At 37.6% G+C, this 23,039-nt stretch overlaps 1 protein-coding gene across 1 annotated transcript in view; it reads right to left on the bottom strand.

Annotated features, from left to right (window-relative positions):
* The window catches only part of GLCCI1 (glucocorticoid induced transcript 1), a 52,944-nt gene that overhangs the window by 23,551 nt on the left and 6,354 nt on the right, over positions 1 to 23,039 (bottom strand). The window contains exons 2-3 of the mRNA XM_010286966.1: positions 12,360 to 12,511; positions 3,293 to 3,379 (exon numbers count right to left, since the gene is read on the bottom strand). Of these exons, the coding sequence (XP_010285268.1) occupies positions 3,293 to 3,379; positions 12,360 to 12,511 (239 nt within the window). The remainder of the gene's footprint in view (positions 1 to 3,292; positions 3,380 to 12,359; positions 12,512 to 23,039) is intronic.

The raw sequence follows: 23,039 nt of genomic DNA on the forward strand, positions 1-23,039 counted from the left end.
CAATCTTCATCTCCCAGTCAAGACATGTATCTATTAAAATAATATTAAAGCAGTCTGGCATTATCTTAAAGCAAGTTATATTCAAGACTTGGTAAAAAGAAGCAGTAGATCCTTTCAGAATTAAAAAAAGAAGTAAATCTTGTTAAGAGGTGATAAAAAAGGTACACACTATCATTACAAACTTCATACTGAGAGTTGGGGAGTTGCAAATTTTTTAATAGACCCACTATGAGAAAGCAAGCATTGCCTATTTCCCTGCCAGACAGATTCAATCCTGACACCCATTTATTTCAATTCAAGGGCAAAATAATTTTCAACTACCCAAAGTGAAAATTTTTTATGTGGTAATACAGAATTCATTTACTTGCTTGGGATCTTAAGTCTATACACTCATTTTTAGGTTTTTGAAATGTAAATACTTTTAAAAGAGCTCCCAGTTGTGTTAAATAAATGCATTTAATTGTAATAGCCCTCAAACTAACCAAGTGAAAACCAATTTTTTAAACTTAAAAGCACATTCAATCTTCTTTTATCAAAACTAATTAAAACTGTGCATATAAGTATTTGGCTAGTTTACAGTATCAACATAATAAAAAATACATGCTAGAAATCATTCCATTAAGTGTTGAAACAAGAAAACATTAATCCAAACTGCTAAGACAAGCCAAGGAAACTGTAAACAGCTATCTACTTGTTTACTGTCAAATGCTATGGGAAACAATTCAAAATGCTGAGCAGAACTACTGTTACCTGTGTTACTCATAACAAATACAGTTGCCCAGGAGAGGTGAAACTTTTATTTCCATTACTTAAGCTCTTGCTTTCAGCTGCCTATAGCTTTGTCAAATTTTCTCTGAAGTCTACCATGCAAAATAGAGCTCTCCTATCCCCTTCCCACCAGAAATTTCAGTACAAGTATTAGAGTTGTTTTAAGAATGAGATTAAAATGAAAGGGAGGTGGAAATCATTTTACCATTTTATGTGCTAAAAAAAACATTATTGTAGCTTTTTACATGGGAAGCTCTGCTGTCCAATACTTCAGAAGAAAAAGCCAAACATTTGCCTGGGGGTCCTTTATGCTGAGAATGTGCCCCTCCATTCCCTTAGAAAAACCTTTACGTTTGGCAAAGCTTTAGCAAAAATTTCAGTTTGCACATGTTCAAGAAAGGTGTCTGGAACTGGCTGCTACACTTGCTAGTAATTCAGTCTCTACGGGGCTTTACAGTTTGAACAGAACTGCCCCAGAGAATTTCTCCTTCCAGAAACTGCCAATTACTGTGTCACAAAGAAATGGAGTGCACAGATACTGTTGGTATTGAGCAAACTCTTAACATCCACCACACAGGCATTAAGTAGCCAGACAGAGAGGCTGGAACCAGGACTTACACGGGAGGGACAGTAAAAAGAAAGGGATAAAATAGAAGCCAAATGATTGGGAGACAGAACAGACAAGGAGCTGGAAGGTAACTGAGCAAGAGCTCAAGTAAGGGAAGATAGACGAGAATTGGCTGGATAATGCACGCAGAACACTACTGGGACTATGAACCCAGGGAGCTAGAAAAGCAAGAAAACTGGTTTGAGAAGCTGGAGAAAGGAAAGCAAAGGAAGGCAAAGCCCTATAAGCTGGAGAAGAAGGGCAGGTTTTGGGGTGAACAACCATTGCAAAATTTGGATAGAAACAATTCCTTTCCACACACCCCATTTTTTCCATTACTGTGTTCTACTAGCAAGGAACCATGAAACCCATCGGACACACGTTTCGTTTCTTTTCTTGTGGTCAGTCCATAAAGAGGATGGCAACCTAGCACAATTGATCACTATTATCAAATGGCAGACACTTGCTTACAGGCTGAAGGTTTCGCTATCGCTGACAGTCACAGCCCTGTGGTGAAGAAAAGCTGCCTTGTTGCAGAACTTGATAGGGAACTGCCAGAAGATGAAGAATGGTCTCTCAGCAAAAGCAAGTATTATCCTGGAAATACAGATACCACTCCTGCCCCTGCTACGATTCCTTTGTGTTGGTAGGTAATGTTTAAGTCAAAACTTTTCAGACACAAAAAACTTTTCTGCACTAATTTCTGGGCATTTAATCTGTGATTCTGAGTGCTTCCTCAGAGCTGCAGATGAAGTCACACAGGCAACTGAAGGCCCATGTACTAATAAATCAGCTGTGATGGGTTTCATAACAGATACTCAATGAGATGGGAATAGACAACCCTGTTTGGATTGACCTCTCTTTGGCCCAGGTCCTCATCTTTAAAAATGAGGTTATTGCCACCACTGGAATGCAAGATTATTCCATGTTTCTCAAATCTGATTTTGAAATTCAAGTAATTAAACTTACATCACTCCTTTTGACAACTATTAGTCCTATCAATGGCTGTCCAGAAGAGGCCTATATACTACTGCCAGTAACATCATCTCCTCAGACAACCTATACGTTTCTTCTCATTTTTGAATGTCTTATTAAACAGAGAGCCAGGAGAGAAGATGCAAAAAGCCCAGAGTACCAAGGAAAAGTCCCACCCCATGAGAACATGTGCAAGATTCATTTCTTAGAAAGAAAGGTGTGGCTCTTAAAGAAAGGCTGCACGCTTCCTGACAGGGGCATGAAGCTAACAGCAGGCCAGTTATTAGGCACCGGACAGAGCTGGAGTTACACGAATTCTGGCCAGAACAGAGTTTACTGGGACAAAAACTGAAATATTGTCATTTCAGCTGAGCTGGCAATCACTTTATCATATCTACTTTCTCATGATGCAAATCCACTCTACTTTTGGTGGGTTCTTTCTAGTTGTAATTGTAGTCTACAGCAAAATACATACGATTAAAGAGCATTTCAAGTAATCATACCATTACTGTATCAACACATACCCTCCTTTTTCATTTGTGAAAGTGATGTCCTCTCTATCTCCACCCTTAAACTTGAATGAAATTTAGTCTAAACAGAATATGCTAACACACTAACTTACACTTTGCCTCTTTCAGGAGAACAGTGTTAAAGAACAGAAAGGTAACTCAACTGAAGAATTAGTAAGCAACAACAAGCTAGTTCCTCAGCACTCACTGTAGCCACTCCTTCACAGCCAACACTGTGTAGTAGGAAAGGAGGAAATCCAACAGGCATAAAATAACAACCACTCTCTAAACAACTCTTACATTGGAGGTAAAACCCATTTCAAAAGGAACTGAGGGGAGGGAAAGGGTGCAGTTTCCTGGACCTGAGATAGGAATTAAAAAATGTCTTGGGCATATCAAAATTTGACAGGCTCGACTGTGCAAAACTTCTCACCTCTTTTAGTTGATCAGCACTTCCCCACGATGCTGACCGCTGATGTGATCTCTTTTCTGCTCCTTCTTCAGCCCAACAGCTAGGTGTCTAGAGGGGAAAAAAGAAGAAAATATATTGTACTGAATCCTCCAGGTAAGAACAACTTTTGGCACAATATTGGTTTACTCTTTCTGCAGTGCCAGAGTTCAGGCATTGTACATGAAGAATAAATTTCAGAATCTGATATGCAACAGTAACAGTTTCAACACATAAAAAAAAATACAGAGAACTAATGCTTTGTAAACATGCATTTACAAAGGATGAGGACAATGCACATTACTGAAGAATCTGACAATCACAAAAAACCCTACCTGGCTAGTCCTATCTGCGCTTTGGCATCCATTTCTAGTTTTCACTCAGTGAAAAAACACAAGATTAAAAAAAAATATATATATATGCAAGCTCAGAGACCAAAAGCCAGGATTCACTTCTCCCACCTGTCGTCTTTAATCACTGGGCCACATAATCAATTCCTTCTTGCTAACTCCGACTTGATACAGAGTTGGATACACCTTTTATTACTTTTGGTGCCAACCTACACGAGCAGAACAGTGAAAAGCAGACCTCTTCCAGCCTTGTCCGCGAGCTCAGAAGTTTGAGGACTGTCCTTGGATGTAGGAGCTACAAAGTTAAACCCCAAAGATTGAGAAGGTTCTGGAAGCCTGATCTCCCAACTCCTGTACTTATTCACCACAAGATTATTATGACAACTGAGGATATCCACCAGCATTTCTGAACAAGACTGTCACCAGCTGCCAGAGGAGCAACACAGGCATCTAAAATCCAGGGAGAGTTTGGGGTATGAACCATATAAAACTCAGGGCTATAGGCACACATATAAATTGGTGAAAAGCAAAAGAAAAAAAAAGATTTTTTTTTTAACAACTCCTACTAGTATTAGCTGAATTTTTCACAATAAGGCCACAAGAAATAAAACTATACCACTGAAAACAATGAGAATTTGGCAGTGAGGTTTTTCAGGGAGGGGACCATTGCTAATACTTCTCCAAGGGAGACAGGACCCCAGCTCAGCAGGACAGGTAGGATCTGGGATCCACCTGCGTGTGGGGCTTCCCTCTCACGTATGGAAACCCTGGTCCTCCAGAGCTTTCCTTACTCCTGCTTCCTCTCTGGGGTCTAGAAACTTCTGTCGTACCCACACACGTAGCAGACACTGTCCTGCTCAGGAAGGAGGCCGGGCATCGCCACAAAAACAATGTCTGCAGCTCCTCATCCTCGCTGCCCTGGGAAGGGAGGTGGAAGCAGCCCTCCGGGGCCATTCAAGGCAAGCACGCCAGGCCAGGCACCATTAAGCACCAAGCTGTAGTTTCAGAGCACAGGGCTATACCTTTATAATCACTTCACTGCCATAGTGTTGTATGGCCTACAGCCCGGCACCTAACTGCTAAGTGCTAGTATTAATGTGCTAAGTCGCTTTGTGGACACAGGCCTACGTACCCCACATGTGTTCTCTGACAGCCCCGCATTTTCCATGTTTTTGGTGGTGGTTTTTTTTTTTTCTCTGTTATTTTTACAGCACCAGGAATACTTCCACCAAAGGCCCAGCAAGCTGTGCGGGTGATTAGAAAACAAAACAGGGCCGGGGGGGTGGAAATCAGTAATAAAGTTTTTCTGCCGGAAAGAAAAAACAAGTCTTTATAATTAGGGTTCTGTGTCTTTATTATATGACTCTCCTTGTGTGGGTCTAGGGAAGAAGCCAGAAGATAATGTGGTTATGAAACAAACAAACAAAAAAAAAAACCCAAAAAAACAAAACAAAAAAATCCCCACCACACACAAGAAAAAGAACACAAAAACAAGAGGGAAGAGTTAAAACAGCAATTTAAAACTGTGAGGGAAACATGGGAGTCCCTCCGCCAGCCCCCCATGACTCCTGTCACCCAAAGCAGAGCCTCCGCCGCACGCGTGTGACCGGTGTGTGCCTCCGCTCTGCACTGTAGCAGAGCCATGTTCTAAATAATTACTTGCTCTTGCAGACTGGGTACTTGCCACCTCCTTGAAATTTGTGCGAAAGACCCTGTATTGCTTTCAAATTTTTTTTAAACACTGAAGTGGCTTGCAGATTTCTAAGGAACTAGAGAAAATGGAGGGGGGGGGAAACTTGCTCCTTTTTCAAAATCATGGGCTTCCACAATTTCTTACAATTTACTTTCCAAATTAAATTACTCTTTTCTTAAAGTATTTTACTATATCCCAAGTACAGCTGGAACCATACTCATACAAAACCAGAAAAACATCAATGCAAAGGGAATTCTTAGAAAATTTATCTTCTGAAGAGTATATTCTGAACAGTGCTCCATAGTTCGTGGAACAACTCCTGGACAAAGTAGAAACAGGCGTTTCAAGTGCTTACATATCTTCCTGTAAGTGCAGGAGGCTGTACCAGGGATCACTAAAAGCTTACAGCCCTTAAATTACAGCTTAATAAACAGAACAGAAGAGATATGAATTATTTAAAAGCCAAAATTAGTTTCTCAACAAGGAGAAGTAAACTGTTAAGAACCAAAACAAAACATTCAGGAGAAAGCAAGAGCTTGCCTGTATTTTTTAATAAGCACAGATATTAATTCAGTTAGCAAGACCAAAAAAAAACTAATAGCAACACCCTGAAGAACTTCATCAAGAACACCGGTGACATTAGAAAGAGGTGGGAATCCTTATACTGCAGTTGATTTAATCAGAAATCAAAAATAACAAATATAAAACATCCATTCACTTAATAACAAATTTTGTATTTTCTCAAATATGCTTTGACACTCTCTTCCACCCAAATACTATCTCCCGTGAGACAAGGATTACACAGTTGCTTTCAATCTCTGGTAAATTAAGCTAAATCACAACCTTTCAGAATATACATACAAGTATCAGTATACAGGGATCAGACTATTTGTGTCCCTCAATTTCATCTGCAGTATTAGATTAGAAATACTGTATGATGTTCCTAGCACAGTACTGAAGTCAGGCAATGCTATATTAATAATATTCAGATGGAGAAAAGAAAAATGTTAAAAAAAATAACACAACATAAGCAGTTACAAGAATACTATAGCAAGACTGTCTTCTTCAAATTCCAGAAATTGCTGCTTATAATATATTGTAACCCACATTATATGAGGATAAGTTTTGGGTTTGTAACCCAAAACCCTTAAAGTCAAGGAAAAGCTTTTAAAAAAACCCACAACTTATTACATTTAAACAGAAATTCTGCCTTTGTTTTAGCTCAGGTATGAGCACCTCATGTCTCACTTAAATGTTGTAATTTACATCACAAATACGATGGGGGTGTACAGCACCCTTGATATGCCACACCTCACAAAAACTGTTTTCCCATCTTTATTAACAACTGCAAAACAGGCTTATTTATGGAAGCCTTCATTTGAAACTGCAAATGTACTTCCCATGTGTTAGGCATATTGAAAAAAAAAGTAAAAAAAGTAACTCAAAACTGTATTTGAAGAAAAATTTCTGAATCACAATAAACGAAACCAAAGTTGCAGCACCTCAAGTCAGAGTGAAAGAGGTCATAGGCACTATCTGTGAAACTGGGAATATTTCAGAGCTGAAACAAATGTACAGCATTACTTAAGTAGGAACCTAACTTCATGAAACTGAAGGATTGTTCCTGCAAGCCTATATTCAGAAACTAAGTTTTAAAACATTTTAGGAGAAGAACCTTGAAAACATTAAGTAACGCACGCTGCAGCTTCAAGAGGAGGATCGCTGATACTTCGAAATGTGAAGGTTCACGGTCCCAGTTTCAGTTGACACAATGCTTAAAGCATGCGCATGGGATAGGACATGCTGAGAACACCACATCTGGTTGCTCTCTTCAGTCTTAATGTAAATCACAATTACCATTGTTCTAACTCACCCAACCTTGTAGAGATTAGCATTTCTTCCAACGTGTTTGGTAATTCTGCCTTGCTTTTCCACCCATGTCAGGGATATACACCTACATTCTTTCCACTTCATTTAAATCAGAATGACTGGAGTACCAACCTACCTAAACCTAAAATAAGACTGAATTACGCTAAATATCTCACATTTTATTGCCAGCCCTTCACTCTAATTACTATATCTAGCCTGCATTCCAGATTAACTACATTGGGGGATGGGTGCAAAGATTAAGAACACAAGTCTAGGTTTTACAGGGAAAGCAATAATGTTTTTGAAGAACTTCCACAGTCAAAAGAAACACAACAGCACTAGAAGATAAAGTCTGATGAGTCTTCAGATGTTTCTAAAGCATTCAAAGGCCTTCTAGAAATTTTACAGAAGGAAATGGCCTAAAGGGTTAGAAGTTAATTTGACTGTAGGTGACTACTCCTCTTAAACATCAGACAGGTTAAGAAAACTTAGAAAGATAAATTCAGTTATATGACACACATATCTTCCTCCTTGTTCCTTCTGCCCAAAGTACATCATTAAAATACCCCATGAAAACAATGAAAACAAAACATACTCAGGTGATAAATGAGAGGTAACTATATTAAAGCCTTGACCCACAGACGAGAACAAAAATACATTTTAGCCAAGCATTCCAGTTTAATAACTCTGGATTATTCTTTAGATTAAAGTAAAATTTCTGAAAGGCATTTTGCAAACTTTCTTAATTTCCATCTGTGTAACATGTAATTGCCATATACAATGAAAAAGGCATATCCAGACATACCAGAATCCAGTTTAAGAAGTCAACTGGGGGGGTGTTGTGCAGGAAATCCCTGAATCATATTCCAATTGGTCATTTGTTCTTTTCTTTGTATTATTTAGATCGAGAAAGATGACATAGATGAACTTTAACTGGCAATATCTTTGTTATGACATCAACATCATATGTTTATCCCTAATCCTCCTTTTTAATTTTATAAAAATCTTTTAAATTATTTAGCTATAATTATATTAATAAACTATGACAATGTTTCTGAAGATTCTTAGACTAGATATTAGGAAAAATTTCTTTACTGAGAGAGTGGTCAAACATTGGAATAAGGTGCCCAGGGAGGTGGTGGAGTCACCGTCACTGGAAGTATTCAAAAAACACGTAGACGTGGCACTTCAGTACATGGTTTAGTGGGCACGGTGGTGTTGGGTTGGACTCAATGATCTTAAAGGTCTTTTCCAACCTTAATGATTCTGTGATTCTGGGGTTAGACATAACCATTTCAACACTGAATTATTCCTTATACTAGGAAGGGGGAAATACTTACATGTATAGCATGAAGGAGAAGTATACAAAATCACACCATCGTTGCTCCAAACAGAGACAGAAGAAATGGGGAAGGAAGCTACACTGAGTTTTAAATAGCCTTAATGAAGAGTTCAGATTTTACTGAAAAGGAGAGGGAAGTAGGACAGCGGAGGAACTTGGGAAAGGGATCACAAAGTATATCAACACATGTAAGAACTTCCTAGACTAATAAGTTTCCCTGCATTTCTGAAATACTTAAAACACTACTAAATAAAACTGCGTACCTCTGATTATCCAAAACTTGCTGCACCTTAAAAGAGCAGCTAGTTGTATGCAAATGCACACAGACACACACAAGCATAAAAACATGGTGAAGTCTCAGAAATCTGGAATTGTGTAAATAAAGCATCATAGTATATTTTTCCAAAAGCAAAGGAAACAACCTCACTTCTCTTCAGTGTTTTCAATCAAAACACTTGAGGTGGGTAAGGGAGACACAGAAATTTGAACTACAGTTACTATTCTCCAAAATGCAACAGAAACCAAAAACAAACAAACAAAAAATCTGTTTTCTTTATTTAAATAATGAGATATTATTGAACCCTTTTTTAAATGTCCGGGTTTAATTTTAGGGAAGGAAGAAACATTTTATTCATGAGCACTACAGAGTTTCATAGAATTTAAGTGGGAAACAAGGACGTGGAATAAAACTCATTAAAGGTTCATCAGATCACAGTGAAGACCAGAATCTGACTCTTGTGGTTTTGGGTTTTTTTTAAATACAAGAATTCTAAGAAACTTGGAACAGCCATAATCACCACCTTCACGCAAGTGCACAAAATTTGGATTTTAAATTAATGTTTCATTAGGGACAAAAAGTACCCTTGAAAGAGAAATAATTATTCCACCTACAATGTAAGTTATGCTGACAGTATTGTTCACGAGTTTAGAACTAGAACAAGCGATAATTTATTCTCCAATGAAACATGGTCATACAAAAAAAAAAGTTTATTGATTTTCATTATCTTGTTTTTATTTATTTTGTTTGACACCATAATCCACTCTGCTAAACTACCAAGTATTATTATTTTTAGCTACTGTAAACTATATGAACTCCCATGAGCTAAACTGTTACTTAGCCAGCAAACACAAAGTAGTGGAAGTACTTGTGCTGGTACTCAGGCAAAGAGCAAGGTTTTAATTTAATTTAACTTAATTTGCCATGCATGCATCCTATCAACAATTTGGAACTCATCCTTAGCTCTTGAATTTAGATATACTTCAAACTACACAGAGCTCTAACAACAAACAACTGCATGCAACCAAAACATAAGTCAATATTTTATGATCAAGTTCATCTACAAACCTCCCTATTTTATTTAAAACAACTTTGCCAGTCACTATGCTTGTGACATTTTACATATTCATATAGTCCTGAGTAGTCAAGACACACATTTTTCAATGCACCTTAAACACTGATAAATTCTTGATTTTTACATAATTTGAACAAAAAGACAGCTAATATTCCTTGCTAGAAGATATCCACACAAATGAAACTCCCCTGCCCTTATCCCTCTGAAATAATACTTCACCTTGTAATGACAACAGTAGTGCCTTTCCTCTCTGTTACATTTGATTATGCTGAAAAGGTAAAACTTTCTTTTTTATTTTTTTTCCCCCTCCCTGAGCTCTGTTTCTGAATGAGGCAAAGGGTGGCAGCCAACAGGTCAAATAACCTAAACACTTACTTGAGCTCACTAGAAAAGCAATTTTACTGCCAAATGCTTCAAGCTCAAATATTTATAGAACAAGTTTGTTTCTCTTTTCTGTAACTAGTGAAAAGGTTTGTTTGTGAATGTTTAAATAGTCTAGATTTTCTATTCATAAGGGTATTTACGAACTTTGATATGGATAACTGTTTTATGACAGAGGGGTTAAGAATATAGTCACTACAAAGTATGCTACTGAAAATCTCCTGAATGTAAATTATGGTTTCAAAACAAAGACTTTCAAGGCACAGTATTGTGAAAGGAAGGCACCTTGGCAGTAAATCCAGGATTAAGAAGGTAGATCTTTCATGACAGTAAAGATGACTGCTGCTGCTTCTTTTTTTGCTAAAACTGGATAGCTGGTTTCAAAATGAATGAGTAGGACATGAAGACAGCATTTTCTTAAAGGGTGCCACCACAGTTTCTAAAAGTTTCCTTGAACAATTTTAATCATCAGATTCCCAAATTCATTAAATAGGATTTCTTGATCATACAGACAGATCTCTTTTCTTTTCTAAGCATTCTACACTTATCGTTCCCCCATCAGAGGGCTTCCTGCTTTGTGTTACAGTAGATTTTAGAGAGATATGGGAAATTATTTATAAATTCTAACTTGTCCTGAGAAATTCTGTATTACACAAAATAGACTAAACCCTAGAATCAATTTAAAGAGCTGCTGCGTTTGCTCTAAGCAACGGTGACAGAATGGGTGACAAGAACGTTGCAAGTCAGTGGAAACTAACCAAATCCTATAAACCTACAAGTTACGACAGAAAAATCCTTGACATTTTAAAGGTATCATACACATTGTGACAACATATGTTTCCATTAAAAACAATTCTTAATGGCACAAGAGTGTTATAAGCAAAAGGTAGGATGACAGAAGCATCCTTTTTCTTTGCAGAACACCCATGATAACAATGGGCCAGAATCATGGCACAAGAGATGGGAAACTGATTCAACAACCATTCCTATGTGGCCTGTAGATTGAAAATATAACCAAAGATCGATAGTTTTTTATCGTTTCCAATTTAGTTTAGAACACAAACTCAGATGATTTACTCCATACCCTAATAACACTACTGAAAAACCAGGAATGCAACTCCTTTGCTAATAATTTGGGTTTTTTAGAATTATGTCCTTTTTACCTGTTTTATAGTGATCATCTTTGTGGACAACAAGCTCCAGCATGAGTAGGAATCAGGCAAGAAACAATGTTCAGCTTTCTAGCCAAAGAGCACTGGAACATTATGAATGCTACAGCAGCCTAGGTGCCAGAGGTTCCTGCTAAGGATAGAGCCCGGAGGAGGATCCAAGGGTATCAACAAGGGTATCAGGCCATAAATAATCTCAGTAGCCTTCCCTTTGTAGCTGGTGGTAAGGCTCTCACTCTGATGTCTGGCTTCAAGAGGCCACTCTTCCACAGACCATTTTTGTTTGTCTTTCTTGCTACTAAGCAGAGGTAACATCTCAAGACCACGTTACATGCTCACTCTCAGCTTCCTCTTCTTGATTTCCCCTCTAGTGACAAAATGATCTATTCTTTTTAACAGTAACCTCCCTCCTCCCCCCCCCAAATACACTTTTTAATACCCACAGATTTATTACCATGATTCAGTAAAATCTTTAGTTTGTCAGCCACTAGTATTATGGAATCTTTTTTTTTTAAATAACATTCACCACCATTTTGCATAGAGCAGCTTCAAAATAAACCAGACACAAGGCTGAGATTGAAATCTGCTATTTAGCCTCAACATATCTGCCCACATACAGACAATTATTTTTAACAACTGTTTTCTAAAAGCATAAAAATGTTATCTGTCGCATACCATGTTACTGAACTGGCACTGATTAAAAAAACACTACTGTACCCTATTTTTAAGGCTTTATAATAAAATCAAATGAACCCACATTTCTTCAAAATTAAGCTGAGCTAAGATTCCAGATCAGGTGCTAAAAGTATTATCAGGAAGACATCCATTATGACAATGGATTTTGACAACAACAAATTATGACAACATCTCTGTCGTCCTGTTTTACAGCTTTTTACCTGAGTAGATTTATCTTTCATACATGAAGGGTAGTGTACGTGGGGATCACGTGGCCACTGTCCTGTGAGGTAAGGTCCTGTTATTGTGTCCAAAGAAGAAGTTCGCCTTATGGTACCAGAAGTTCTGATTTGCTGGGATTTTGGCCTGTCCACTGTAGAAAACCAGAACAAAACCAACAAAAAAGTCAGGCTAAATTTGATATTAAATGTTAAAAGCTAGCTATGACACACAATGGCAAGAACAAATCAGAAAACTCTGTCTAAATACCAAGTTGAAAAGAATGCTATCACATCAAAGCAAATAACATCAGATGCAGGAGAAAAAATACAAAAGGAAAAACTTAACAGTCACAAAAAACAACAACGCTTGAAGTGTTCATATCTGCAAAGAACCAGGCTATTTATGTGATATATTTTCATCAACAAAAAACATCAAGCAAATTTAAATACGGTGATGATGCAATTCAGGAAAGCCAGACATGGAGAAACAGAAAATATAACATCAGTATTGGGTTACTTTTTTTTAAGTTAGCTTGCTTAGCTTTCTAAAATACAAATCATGACAAAAATTGTGATCCTTAAGAAGACACATATCCCATTTCTCGCTCTCATGTACGTCATTCCACATTATTTACAAGATCCCAATACAGGCCTTAGCAAGCTGAAAGTGTGTGTGTGTTATTTCCCCCGACATAGCTCAGGTCAAGGCAGCTACTGTGTTTGTCTTCACTCATCAAAGCGCCTGCAATCTTTGACTCCTCCCATACACCTAGATCATGGAACACTTTTTCCTGCATTTAATTTGGAAAGCAGAGAGTAGGGTGATTCATGAGACTGTTCTTTCCCACATTAGAGTTTTACAGCATGCTCTCTGGATCATCTCGCTTTGTCCTTTAGGCAAAATTACTTCATATACTCGTTTTCTACACTTTACATAAGCCAACCTAAGCCCTACATTACAGCTACTGTCTCTCTTGCTCATCCCTACTAAAAGAAGTCTGCAAGTGAGATTACTTTCAAGTTAGTCACATGCTACGCACTGATCCAACCCACCAAAGTCCTACTCACTGCTCGGAACTTGAGAGCAGACCTGCTAGCACAGTTCCGAGACCAAAGACGGGCATTGACCTCCACATGCATTTTCTCTTTGTATATCACCTCGAACTGCTGGATCTCAAAAGGTAGACTCCATCATCAGCGTCTTATAGCATTCAGCACAATGATTAAGGTACAGCTTGCACTAATACAGCATGCTTATAGTATGATATATATGAATACGATGATGTTAAAACGGACCATTTTAGAGAAATGTAAGGCTGCTGAAACACTTCATTGACAGCTAATTTTAGGTGAAGAGTTCTAAATAAAGCTGTGAATTGGAAGCATGACTTTGCATGACATCATACTGCCTTTGCATAATTGCTTTGATTGCAATGCTATCTATAAACCAAATCCCTACAATGTCAAACAGATCTATTCTCATAGGATTCCAATTGTGACAAATTCACATTTTAAGAAAGATTTTTGAACTATTAAAAGCAAGAAAGCCTGAAATCCAAAATAAAGGCGACAAATTTTAAACATGAAACCAGTATTTACATTGTGCCGAAACACAAAAGCACCTAAGGGACGTCTACCTACAAAGCATTCTTCCAACCTTCACTGCCATGCTATGGCAATACACTACTTTCCCAGGTAGCCTGAGTTTTGAAAATTCCTCCAAAAGCTCAGTTCATTAGAAATACATTACATATGAAAAATCTATCAGGAATTTGTTAAATATGTAAGTAGTTAAGTATGTACTAAAAAGCACTTTTAAAACAAGTTAGAGACCATGTAGAGACAAACTGGCAAGACGTCTGAAGATGGGGAAATAAGGACTAAGCAAAGTTACCTTTGCTAACTTTAAATTTATAAAGTCGTGCTGAAAAAAAATAACCTACAAGAAAACGTAAGTCCAAACACAAAAATAGAATATATAAAACCAGAGAATGATCCAAGATCTGTGTCTTGTTTGACACCGAGTAAAGGCAACAGCAATCACAGCATTAGTAACTCACATAATTGTACTGCAATGGCAACGGACACAACCACCAGAAGTTACTACATTTATATTTTCCCATGGTAAACTTGGAAGCAGACTGCCGGACACTATCAAACCCTGAAAATAGGAGAAGGAAACTTCAAGACACAGTCTCCTAAGTCCCTACTACCCTTCACTATTTTTTTTGAATCACAGGAAACAAAACAAGGACACCGCTTCTCAACTGCATATACCAATCCAAGTTAGCACTAGTGTAACGCCAACCCTATTCCATTGCTGTCTGCGTTCCTTCCATCTACCTTGCGATGGCATGCGCAGATGTAAGAACCCACCTAGTAAGGTGATTTTCACTGAGTCAAACATAAAGAAAACTAAAACCTACCTGAAAAATGTCATAAACACATGGTTTTCCCCATTACAGGCAGGTTTGCATAATATAAGGGGCAGAAACAACCACAGGAGATCCAAGAGTAACAACAGGGATGCAGCAGCACTGAGGTCTGTTCAGTAACAGCTTCAGCTCTCACTCTTTTATGATATATATCCTTAGACCATAAAAAAATAAAGAAGGGATCTACAAAGCATGAAATTTGATGGAACTTCTACAAATTAGCATCTGACAAACCATCTTGTATAGTAATGAATTTAAAGATGACTGGATGCCACGCAGAGCAGAGCTGAACTGGACCAGCACAGTGGTGGCTCAAATCAGCTTAAACTGTTTTCTAAATACTAAAACTGTTCTCAGGATTTATTCCTTAATTTTGCTTTTCTCACCTCATTGTAAGTCTGGCTTCTTCCTACTTTACGAGTGACTACAGAATTTTCACTTCTCCCCAGACTTTCATTACCATTGGGATTTCAATGCTCCTATCATCACATCCTTCTCCAGTCCCAATCACTTTGTCCAGATGGAAACCTCATGCTCTGAATTTCTCACAGAAGCAAAAAAATGTGCAGCAAGTGCCATCAGATATCTGAAGCACTTCAACAGCTCCTGAAGTTAGCCAGACTTCAGCATTCAGAAAGGCTTCATCAATATTCAGAAAGTTCTAAAATTACAGAATTATTTTACCCAAGTTTCAGACTATACCACATCTGACAGTATTGTGTCAGAGTGTATGAGCGGATTTTACTGCAGTGGTAACTCAAAACAATTCTGTTCTTTCTCAGTGACATGTGACATATCTCACAAGGAGCTCAGCTCTACCTCCCGAGCAAGTAAACTTTGGAACATAGTATTTAAGAAGCAGAACATTACCTGAAAAAGTTAGCTAGAAATTACAAAAGCAAGATGTATGCTCATAGGAAAGCAAAATGCCTCATGTGTTATTTAAAATATGCCACGAGTTTTAATGGTATGTATTTAGGGGCTATTGCTACACATTTCTAGTTACAAATGATTTTACATAAAATGGCACAAGGCTCCACCTGAATACTACAGCTGGTGAAATTCAGCATGATCCTACCTCCCAGCAGGACATGAAATCATGAAATTATGGTTCTGCATGCTGCATTGAGAGCCAAAAGAATTCTAGTTACACCACCTAGACTGACTGAAAAAAGGTTTCCATTTCTTTGCCAGCAAAATGTAATTTAGTAAGAGACTAACATATGACAGCTCTTTTGAAAAGGACATAGGGCTCAAATAAAACCATCTGCTACAGCTCTAAAATGAAGAGATTGCCTTCCCATCCAACATAGAGGCAGCTAACCTGCACATAATCTCAAAACTACGTTCAGTTCATTTTAGCTTAAATAATGCTTTCTGCCATGCATGCAGTGAGGAAAATCACCTGCTGCAGAAGAGCAAGACTGACAGCTAGCATTGGTACCATTATAAAAACAGCTAAATCCACCAGAGCTCATCCATCACCATCTTTTCTTCGCATCTCTCTTTCAGCAGTTAGCAGACGCAGTTCAAATTTGGCCAAAACTTTTCCACTCACATCCTTGCATGGATATATCCAGCTTGAAAAGACTAAAATTATCCTAAGAACTTCTCAGATGACACAGTTACCTCTAAAGTTGAATGAAAAACATGAAATGAAATAAATTTCATTCTTCCCTAAAATTAGGAGCATTAATATTGTCATCTCATTATCCATGTCAGCTGTAACACTCTCCTGCTAAAAGGTGAGACAACATTCTTGCAGTAATATCTTTGATCTTTTTTCTTGAAAATTCGTCTATATCTTAAGCTATTTACCCAAGACAGCCAAGTCATGACACCATGAAATATCAGTACTGAACTCCACAATTAAGTTTCATGAGATGTTGTTTCTCTTCAGTTCAGTTAATAATTCTCTGCAGATCTTTCTGGTTCACCTTCAGATCTACTACTGAAATAAGTCCCAAGCTTAAGTCTCATCCATTCCTAAAGAATTTTGGATTTTACCTAGCAAATGAATACTAACTTAAAAGAATTCTCTCCATAAATACTAAAGACTCTTGGAAGTACTCACTCTGATGGATATCCCAGTCTGCTTAAGACTCTTTCCATGAACCCCAGAATTCAAGTAGTCTGTCTCAAAGGAGACGCAGAGACTAGATATCACATTACGAAGGAGTATCAGATGTTTCTAGGACATTCCTACTAGAGAGGGTAACAAATTTACAACAATCTTCAAAACCCAATGATTCAGAAGTGCCTTTGTGAATGCCTCTTAAATAATGAAATATGTGGGAATGCAGCATGGGAAGTCATAAACTAGAAATTGAAAGCTGAATATTAAGGAATGGTGATCCACAGTAACTAAGAATCGTGGCCCAACACTAAGGTCATGGTTACCACAGCAGTGGCTGCTGCTGACTGCCCCACACATCTCTAGTCAAAAGTCCCCTCTTCTGTTACATCTTCTACAAGCATGATAAGGGATTCCTCTGCTCTTGCTTGCTTCGGACAATGACTCCTTGAGTACTACAAAAGTAGACTTTCAGATACAAGAGGAGGAACATTCTCTGAAAAGTCTGGTCAAGGGGTTTTTTGCCTTTTTGTTTGTTTTTTAAGCGAGTATATAGTGATACTGTACTAATGTGTGAATGTATATTTGATTGCTCTTTCCCACTCCAGTTATGTAAGTAGATGGACAAACCAGTGCATGTTTATTTGCAGAATTTGTCTCTGACATTGTGAGGAAAAAGACTGAATAATAGGGATTTAGAGGCCACTCAAAAAAATATTTCAATCTCCATTCTCAAGAAGGCTTTTCTCTTGTAACTGGAGCCAAAATCTCTCAAGAAAAGGATTAATGAGGGATTTGGGGTCCCTAGAAGTTTTACTCCACAGGACAGATCTATTGGCTCAAAAGACATTTCCCAGTTGCCAGTGACTGACGGACTTGTTTCTGACCCAATCTGCAAATTGGCTGAATGACTGCATTAACAGTTCAGAGTGGTGCAGAACAACAAAGAGCATACTGTTTGTAATGTACTGTTCATACAAAATAACAACAAAAAAAAAGGATTTTAAATAGCAACTTAAAAAACATAACACCCTAATATGTAATTGAATGGAAAAAATATGCAGTTGTTGCAGTCTTCTTTCTAGAATTTCAAATTAAACAGCTTAATCTGTTTAATAGCTTAAAACAAAGCAAAATACCAGCTTTTTCAAACATTTAACATGCAGTACAGTGTTTTACTATCAAAAGGTTATTTCAAAGAGGACATAACAAGAGATGGTCATTTTAAGTTACCTTCTGATACATCTCCAAAACTATTTTACGTTCAGCTCCGTAAAATGTGTTTTCATTATGTGCACCACATTGGTTTTGATTCAGTTGTATCAACTTCAGAAATTATTCCCAAGTTTCTGTTTTCAGAAACTGAGACAGAGGATGACTAAAAATGAAGGGGGATGACATTCTAAATTAACTGCTCTGAACAGACTGACATAATGCACTCTAATTTCTTCCCATTATCTATAGCATTGAACTGACCAAAAAAAAAAAAAGGCACAGAACAGCACCATAACCTAACCAAGGCTCCAACAACCAAACTGAACAAGCAGAAAGCAGTCCACTTCATAAGATGAGATCTTTTCAGAGATCCAGGTCCATGAATGAAGTGCCTTCTACATCCAAGATTCTTTGGGGGGGTGGAGGGGGGAAGAGGGGAACCAGTCTTCCACAAAGGCCATTTTACAGTTTGGTAGTCAGGGCACATTCGGTTTTGTACCTGATGAGGCTTACAAGAATTGAAACTGAACTGCATGAAACAGCAAGTCTATCAATGCAAGAGGTAGCCTATACTGCGAAAACAAAACAAAACAAGAACAGTTTGTTCTGTCAAAGGAAAATTGTAGACAAAGACCCACAGTAAGGGTTTTGGGATGCAACCGTATTGAGTTACCTTTTATAGCCATGACTAAGCCACCTAGAACGGGAAGAGGTCTTCTGATTAGTCACTGAATCCAACAGGTAGATCAAGGCATTTCTTTCCATCAAGGAGGTATTATGCATGACTCTTCAAGGACATAAAGCTCTACTCACCTAACTGTAGAGGAAAGCACAGTGCTTAGAGCTAGGCTATAGACACCCGGAGGAAGAAGGACAGATGGATGAACCTGTAGGCATATGAATTTCATTGGATCCACAGTTTACTCTCAAATCTGGGTTGCCTATGCGTATATGTTGAAACATGGTCTCTACCTCATGTCCCTATTCCACTCAACTACAGGTCAAGTAACACATGACTATGCGTCTTTCAGAATTCAGATTTTGTTCACAGCAAAACTCCCCTGTTTAAAATCAACATTATCCTTAGAGATCAAGCATAGAAAGAATGCTCTAATCTCAGTAAGAAAAGTAAACAAACTATAGGGAAGAACGTTTCAGCCCTCTAAAGCCAAGTTATTCTTCTAACAAAGATTACTGCTGGCACATATAGGACCTGTATACAAAAGACTAAGCGTTTAATACCACAGAAGCCTGCTTTGTTCAACAGATGTAACCTATACATTCGCACTCTAACAGGACACTAGGTAGGTAAAACACTAATCCCAAGCCTTTCACATTTTTAGAACATACTTTTCTTTGTTACCACTTCAAACCTAAATACTATGCAAATACCTAAACTTAGTATCATTTAATAAAGTATCTCAAAAATGTTCCCACTTCAAAAAGTTAAAACAAAATTGATTAGGGCTCAGCAGCTAAGTACTTGGGAAAAAGAGCACATTGAAACACACAACCAACCATTAACTGTTGTGCACTTCTGCATGTACAGAGAATTTTCTACATGTTAGTTCATTAGTTTAGATCTGTTGAATGATAAATGCAACATCAAGAATGAACTGGGAACCAAAAAGAGTACTAAAGCTGTTTGGTTTTTTTCTTCCAGTGTATTAATAATTAAAATCTTGGAGGAAATTATAAACACATGCAATTAATTCAGTAACTAAAGATAATATCACCTTTGTTGAATAAGCTTGATGCCTCTGAAGGGGTTTTTGTTGTTGTTGTTGTAATACTTCAAATTTAACAAAATGTAGAAAAGTGAGAGTTTTGTACACCTGTTATCTAATTCCACTTTCCATCAAAATGCAGCTGAACATAATTCTGAATAAAAACCCTTTAAAAAAAAATCAGAAGGCCAAATCATTCACCATTTTCACAATCAAAATACACAAAGAACTGTAATAAATGCACAGTAGGCTCTACAATACCACTGTAACGATCACCAGTGATTAGAGATAGAAAGCATTCTCCTAGCCAGAGCTAATTATACTAAACAAGAATAATATATTTTTCCTCAAAAAAATACTGAAAAATAGAAATGTAAAACCAGATTAAAACTGATTACTTAAATCAGGCTACCCAACTTTGCTAATTATATAAATTATCTTTTCATTATCAGTTAAGTCATTGAAACAAAGGACTAGAAACAACTTCCTAAATCAGGAGCCCAGTTCTCAACTATCACTGACAAAATACATATAATCACTTAAAAACAGATTACAAACTTAAGTCTTACAGCACCTGGGTATTTTGCCCCCACGATTCCTACTGGAATAAGTTCCAGGCAGATTCCCCCCACCCGCGATGATTTTAGGCCATACGTTCCACATAAATATTTACACTGTCAAACCAATCCACCCATTCATGTCCTAGCACTAACTTTCAGTTCTTCCATCCCTTTCCCCACTCACCTGGATTCAGAGAAAGCAATTGTACTTTTATTCAGAGTAGATTTTTTTTATCATCACGTAGTTAAACTCTTAATCTAGTAGTCCTTCTCTGAGTCTACTTCAGTTTGATTTTATCTTCTTAAATTGCAGAGCACCCAAACTCTGTGCAAAATCCCAGATGACGTCTCAGGAGGCCCCTATGCAGCAGGTTGCTCATTTCTGCAAGACCTGACCTATGCCCAAGTACTTTTTCAGTCACTTCATGTTGGCAGTTTAGAGATCCCACCATCACCTAACTCCACCCTCCAGCATTTTCAAATTACATGTCCCCACTTCAAGGAAAAGATATTCTGCTCAAGAACAACCTCACATACATAAATCTCGAATTTTTACTTTTAAATCTCACTTTCAAAAATTTTTATTTCCATTCCCAAGGTCTGTCAACTCTTGTTGCATAACCTTCCTGTGTACTAATTAAACCTCTCAAAATTCATCAATGGTTTCATCACCCTAATTTTAAAATTTGCCTAAGCAGATAAGATCTATTTTCCGTCTAGAAAATCAGTTCTCTTATCAAAACCACCAGGTTAGCATGACACAATTTGGAAAGCTCATTTTGCCTTTAACATTTCTCACTGCTTTCCACCATCCCTTAGAATTTCTTCTGAAGTTTCACCTATAGTTGAAGTTAGACCAACAGATCTCTATCTTTTAGAACCGGACTAAGTTAAAAATCACTCTCCTTATTGAAACTTGATTACTTATAATTCGTCCTGGTGAGCACAAAGCGTTGCATAACTATCTGTGCTATTTCCTCTGAGATTTTTGCTACTATTCCTTGGAGTTGATTTTGAAACCATACATGCCAGCAAATCAATCTCAGACCATCCTTAATCTCTTTTTTCTTGGTAGTGAATGGCTGCAACTATTTTTTCTTTATTTTTCTAGCTGCATGTTTCTATTGTCTGTCTTGAAGCATGCAAAGTCCAAGTCAGTTTGGGTTTTAACAACTCTCAGCTAAGATTCACTTTTTAATTGATAATGTGACCTTCTTTTCTCAGTTCTTCCCACTATTTCTTGCAGGCTCTCTCTCATTGCTGACTTTTTGAGATAAGTGCCCATGCAATCAGATCACTTCCTTGAGTTGTTCTGATGTTTGAAAGATTCCAATAGTGTTAATTAACATTTGTCATAAAAACATATTCTCTCCATATTCAAGTCAGAGCAACCCTGGTTAGCCAAATTTTTAAACTATTTATTTCTGAATTCTGAAACTTTACTCCAGATTTATTAATTTTAGAACATATCTCTATGTAGGATTTTTTGGTTTGCTGTATATGCATGTAAATTTGCACAATTAAAAAGTCCTAGCTGTAGAAAACACCTAAAATTTATTGTATATACAGTGCCAGCACACCCATTTCTTCTGCTTCTCCCAGATTTGAGTTGTCAGACTTGGTATTCCTATCTTCCATGCAGCCAAACTGAGTTTCCGCTATAATTCTTGCAGTCAAAAGATCTTTGTATTAAAGGTTACACACACCACTAAATAAAATTGTAAGACTCCAATAGTCTTAACAGGCTAGTGCCTTCTTTGGAAGAAATTAAGGTAGATGTAGACAACAGTTTCACAAAATTAGTATTTTAAACAATATATGGACTGCACACTTCAATACACAACTCGGTTTGAAAGCATGAGTGTCCCTGTTTCTACAGTAATGCCAAAAGATTATTTGGATCTTCAGTGTGGACAACTTCCTAAATTGAGTATGTGCCTCCAGTCATTTCCTTGTATGGACATTTCTCAAATACACATTACTTTCAAACGTGCAGGAGTTAATTACATTTTTGCCCATGAGAAACTTTCCTCTACCAGATTAGGACTTTTTATTGTTCCCCTTGAAATGAACATCAAGTATTCAAGCATATTTTATGGTTTCTTTGGGGGGTGTGGGGAAGGAGAAAACACTGCAAAGATGATGATGCAGGGCAGGGTATCAGGTACAACAAAGGAGCCACTGAAGGTGAAATCCCAGAGAAATCAGAGTATGAGAGAAAGGATGTGTAACAGTATTCCACTGTCAATTGCCACAATCAAGCAAACACAGCTACCAGTTAAGAACGAAAATTTGAACACCTTAACTGAAATTTACTTCTGTGAAGACAGCTTCTCCTTTAACCTGGCAGCTTCCCAACTACTGTGTAAACCTTCTGCATTCTTCAGCAGTTAGCTGGTATTTTTTGAGTCACGCTGTTCAAAGTCTGTTCCGGGACACTCAGCATAAATCTGGGTTTAATTTTTAGTGAGCAAGTCCCCTCTCCATTACTTTGAATAACAGAAAGTTAAGATACCACGTATAAAGAAAGATTTAGAATTATATATGACATACTGCATACAGAGGTATAACACCTAACTGCACAGTCAACACCGCAAAGCCACTTGGGTTTTGCAAGGTACCTTCAAGAGCTCCAGACTCCAGTAAGACTGATTAGCTGACATGCGGCC

This window comes from Phaethon lepturus, unplaced genomic scaffold (assembly GCF_000687285.1).
Source record: "Phaethon lepturus isolate BGI_N335 unplaced genomic scaffold, ASM68728v1 scaffold27985, whole genome shotgun sequence".
NCBI lineage: Eukaryota > Metazoa > Chordata > Aves > Phaethontiformes > Phaethontidae > Phaethon > Phaethon lepturus.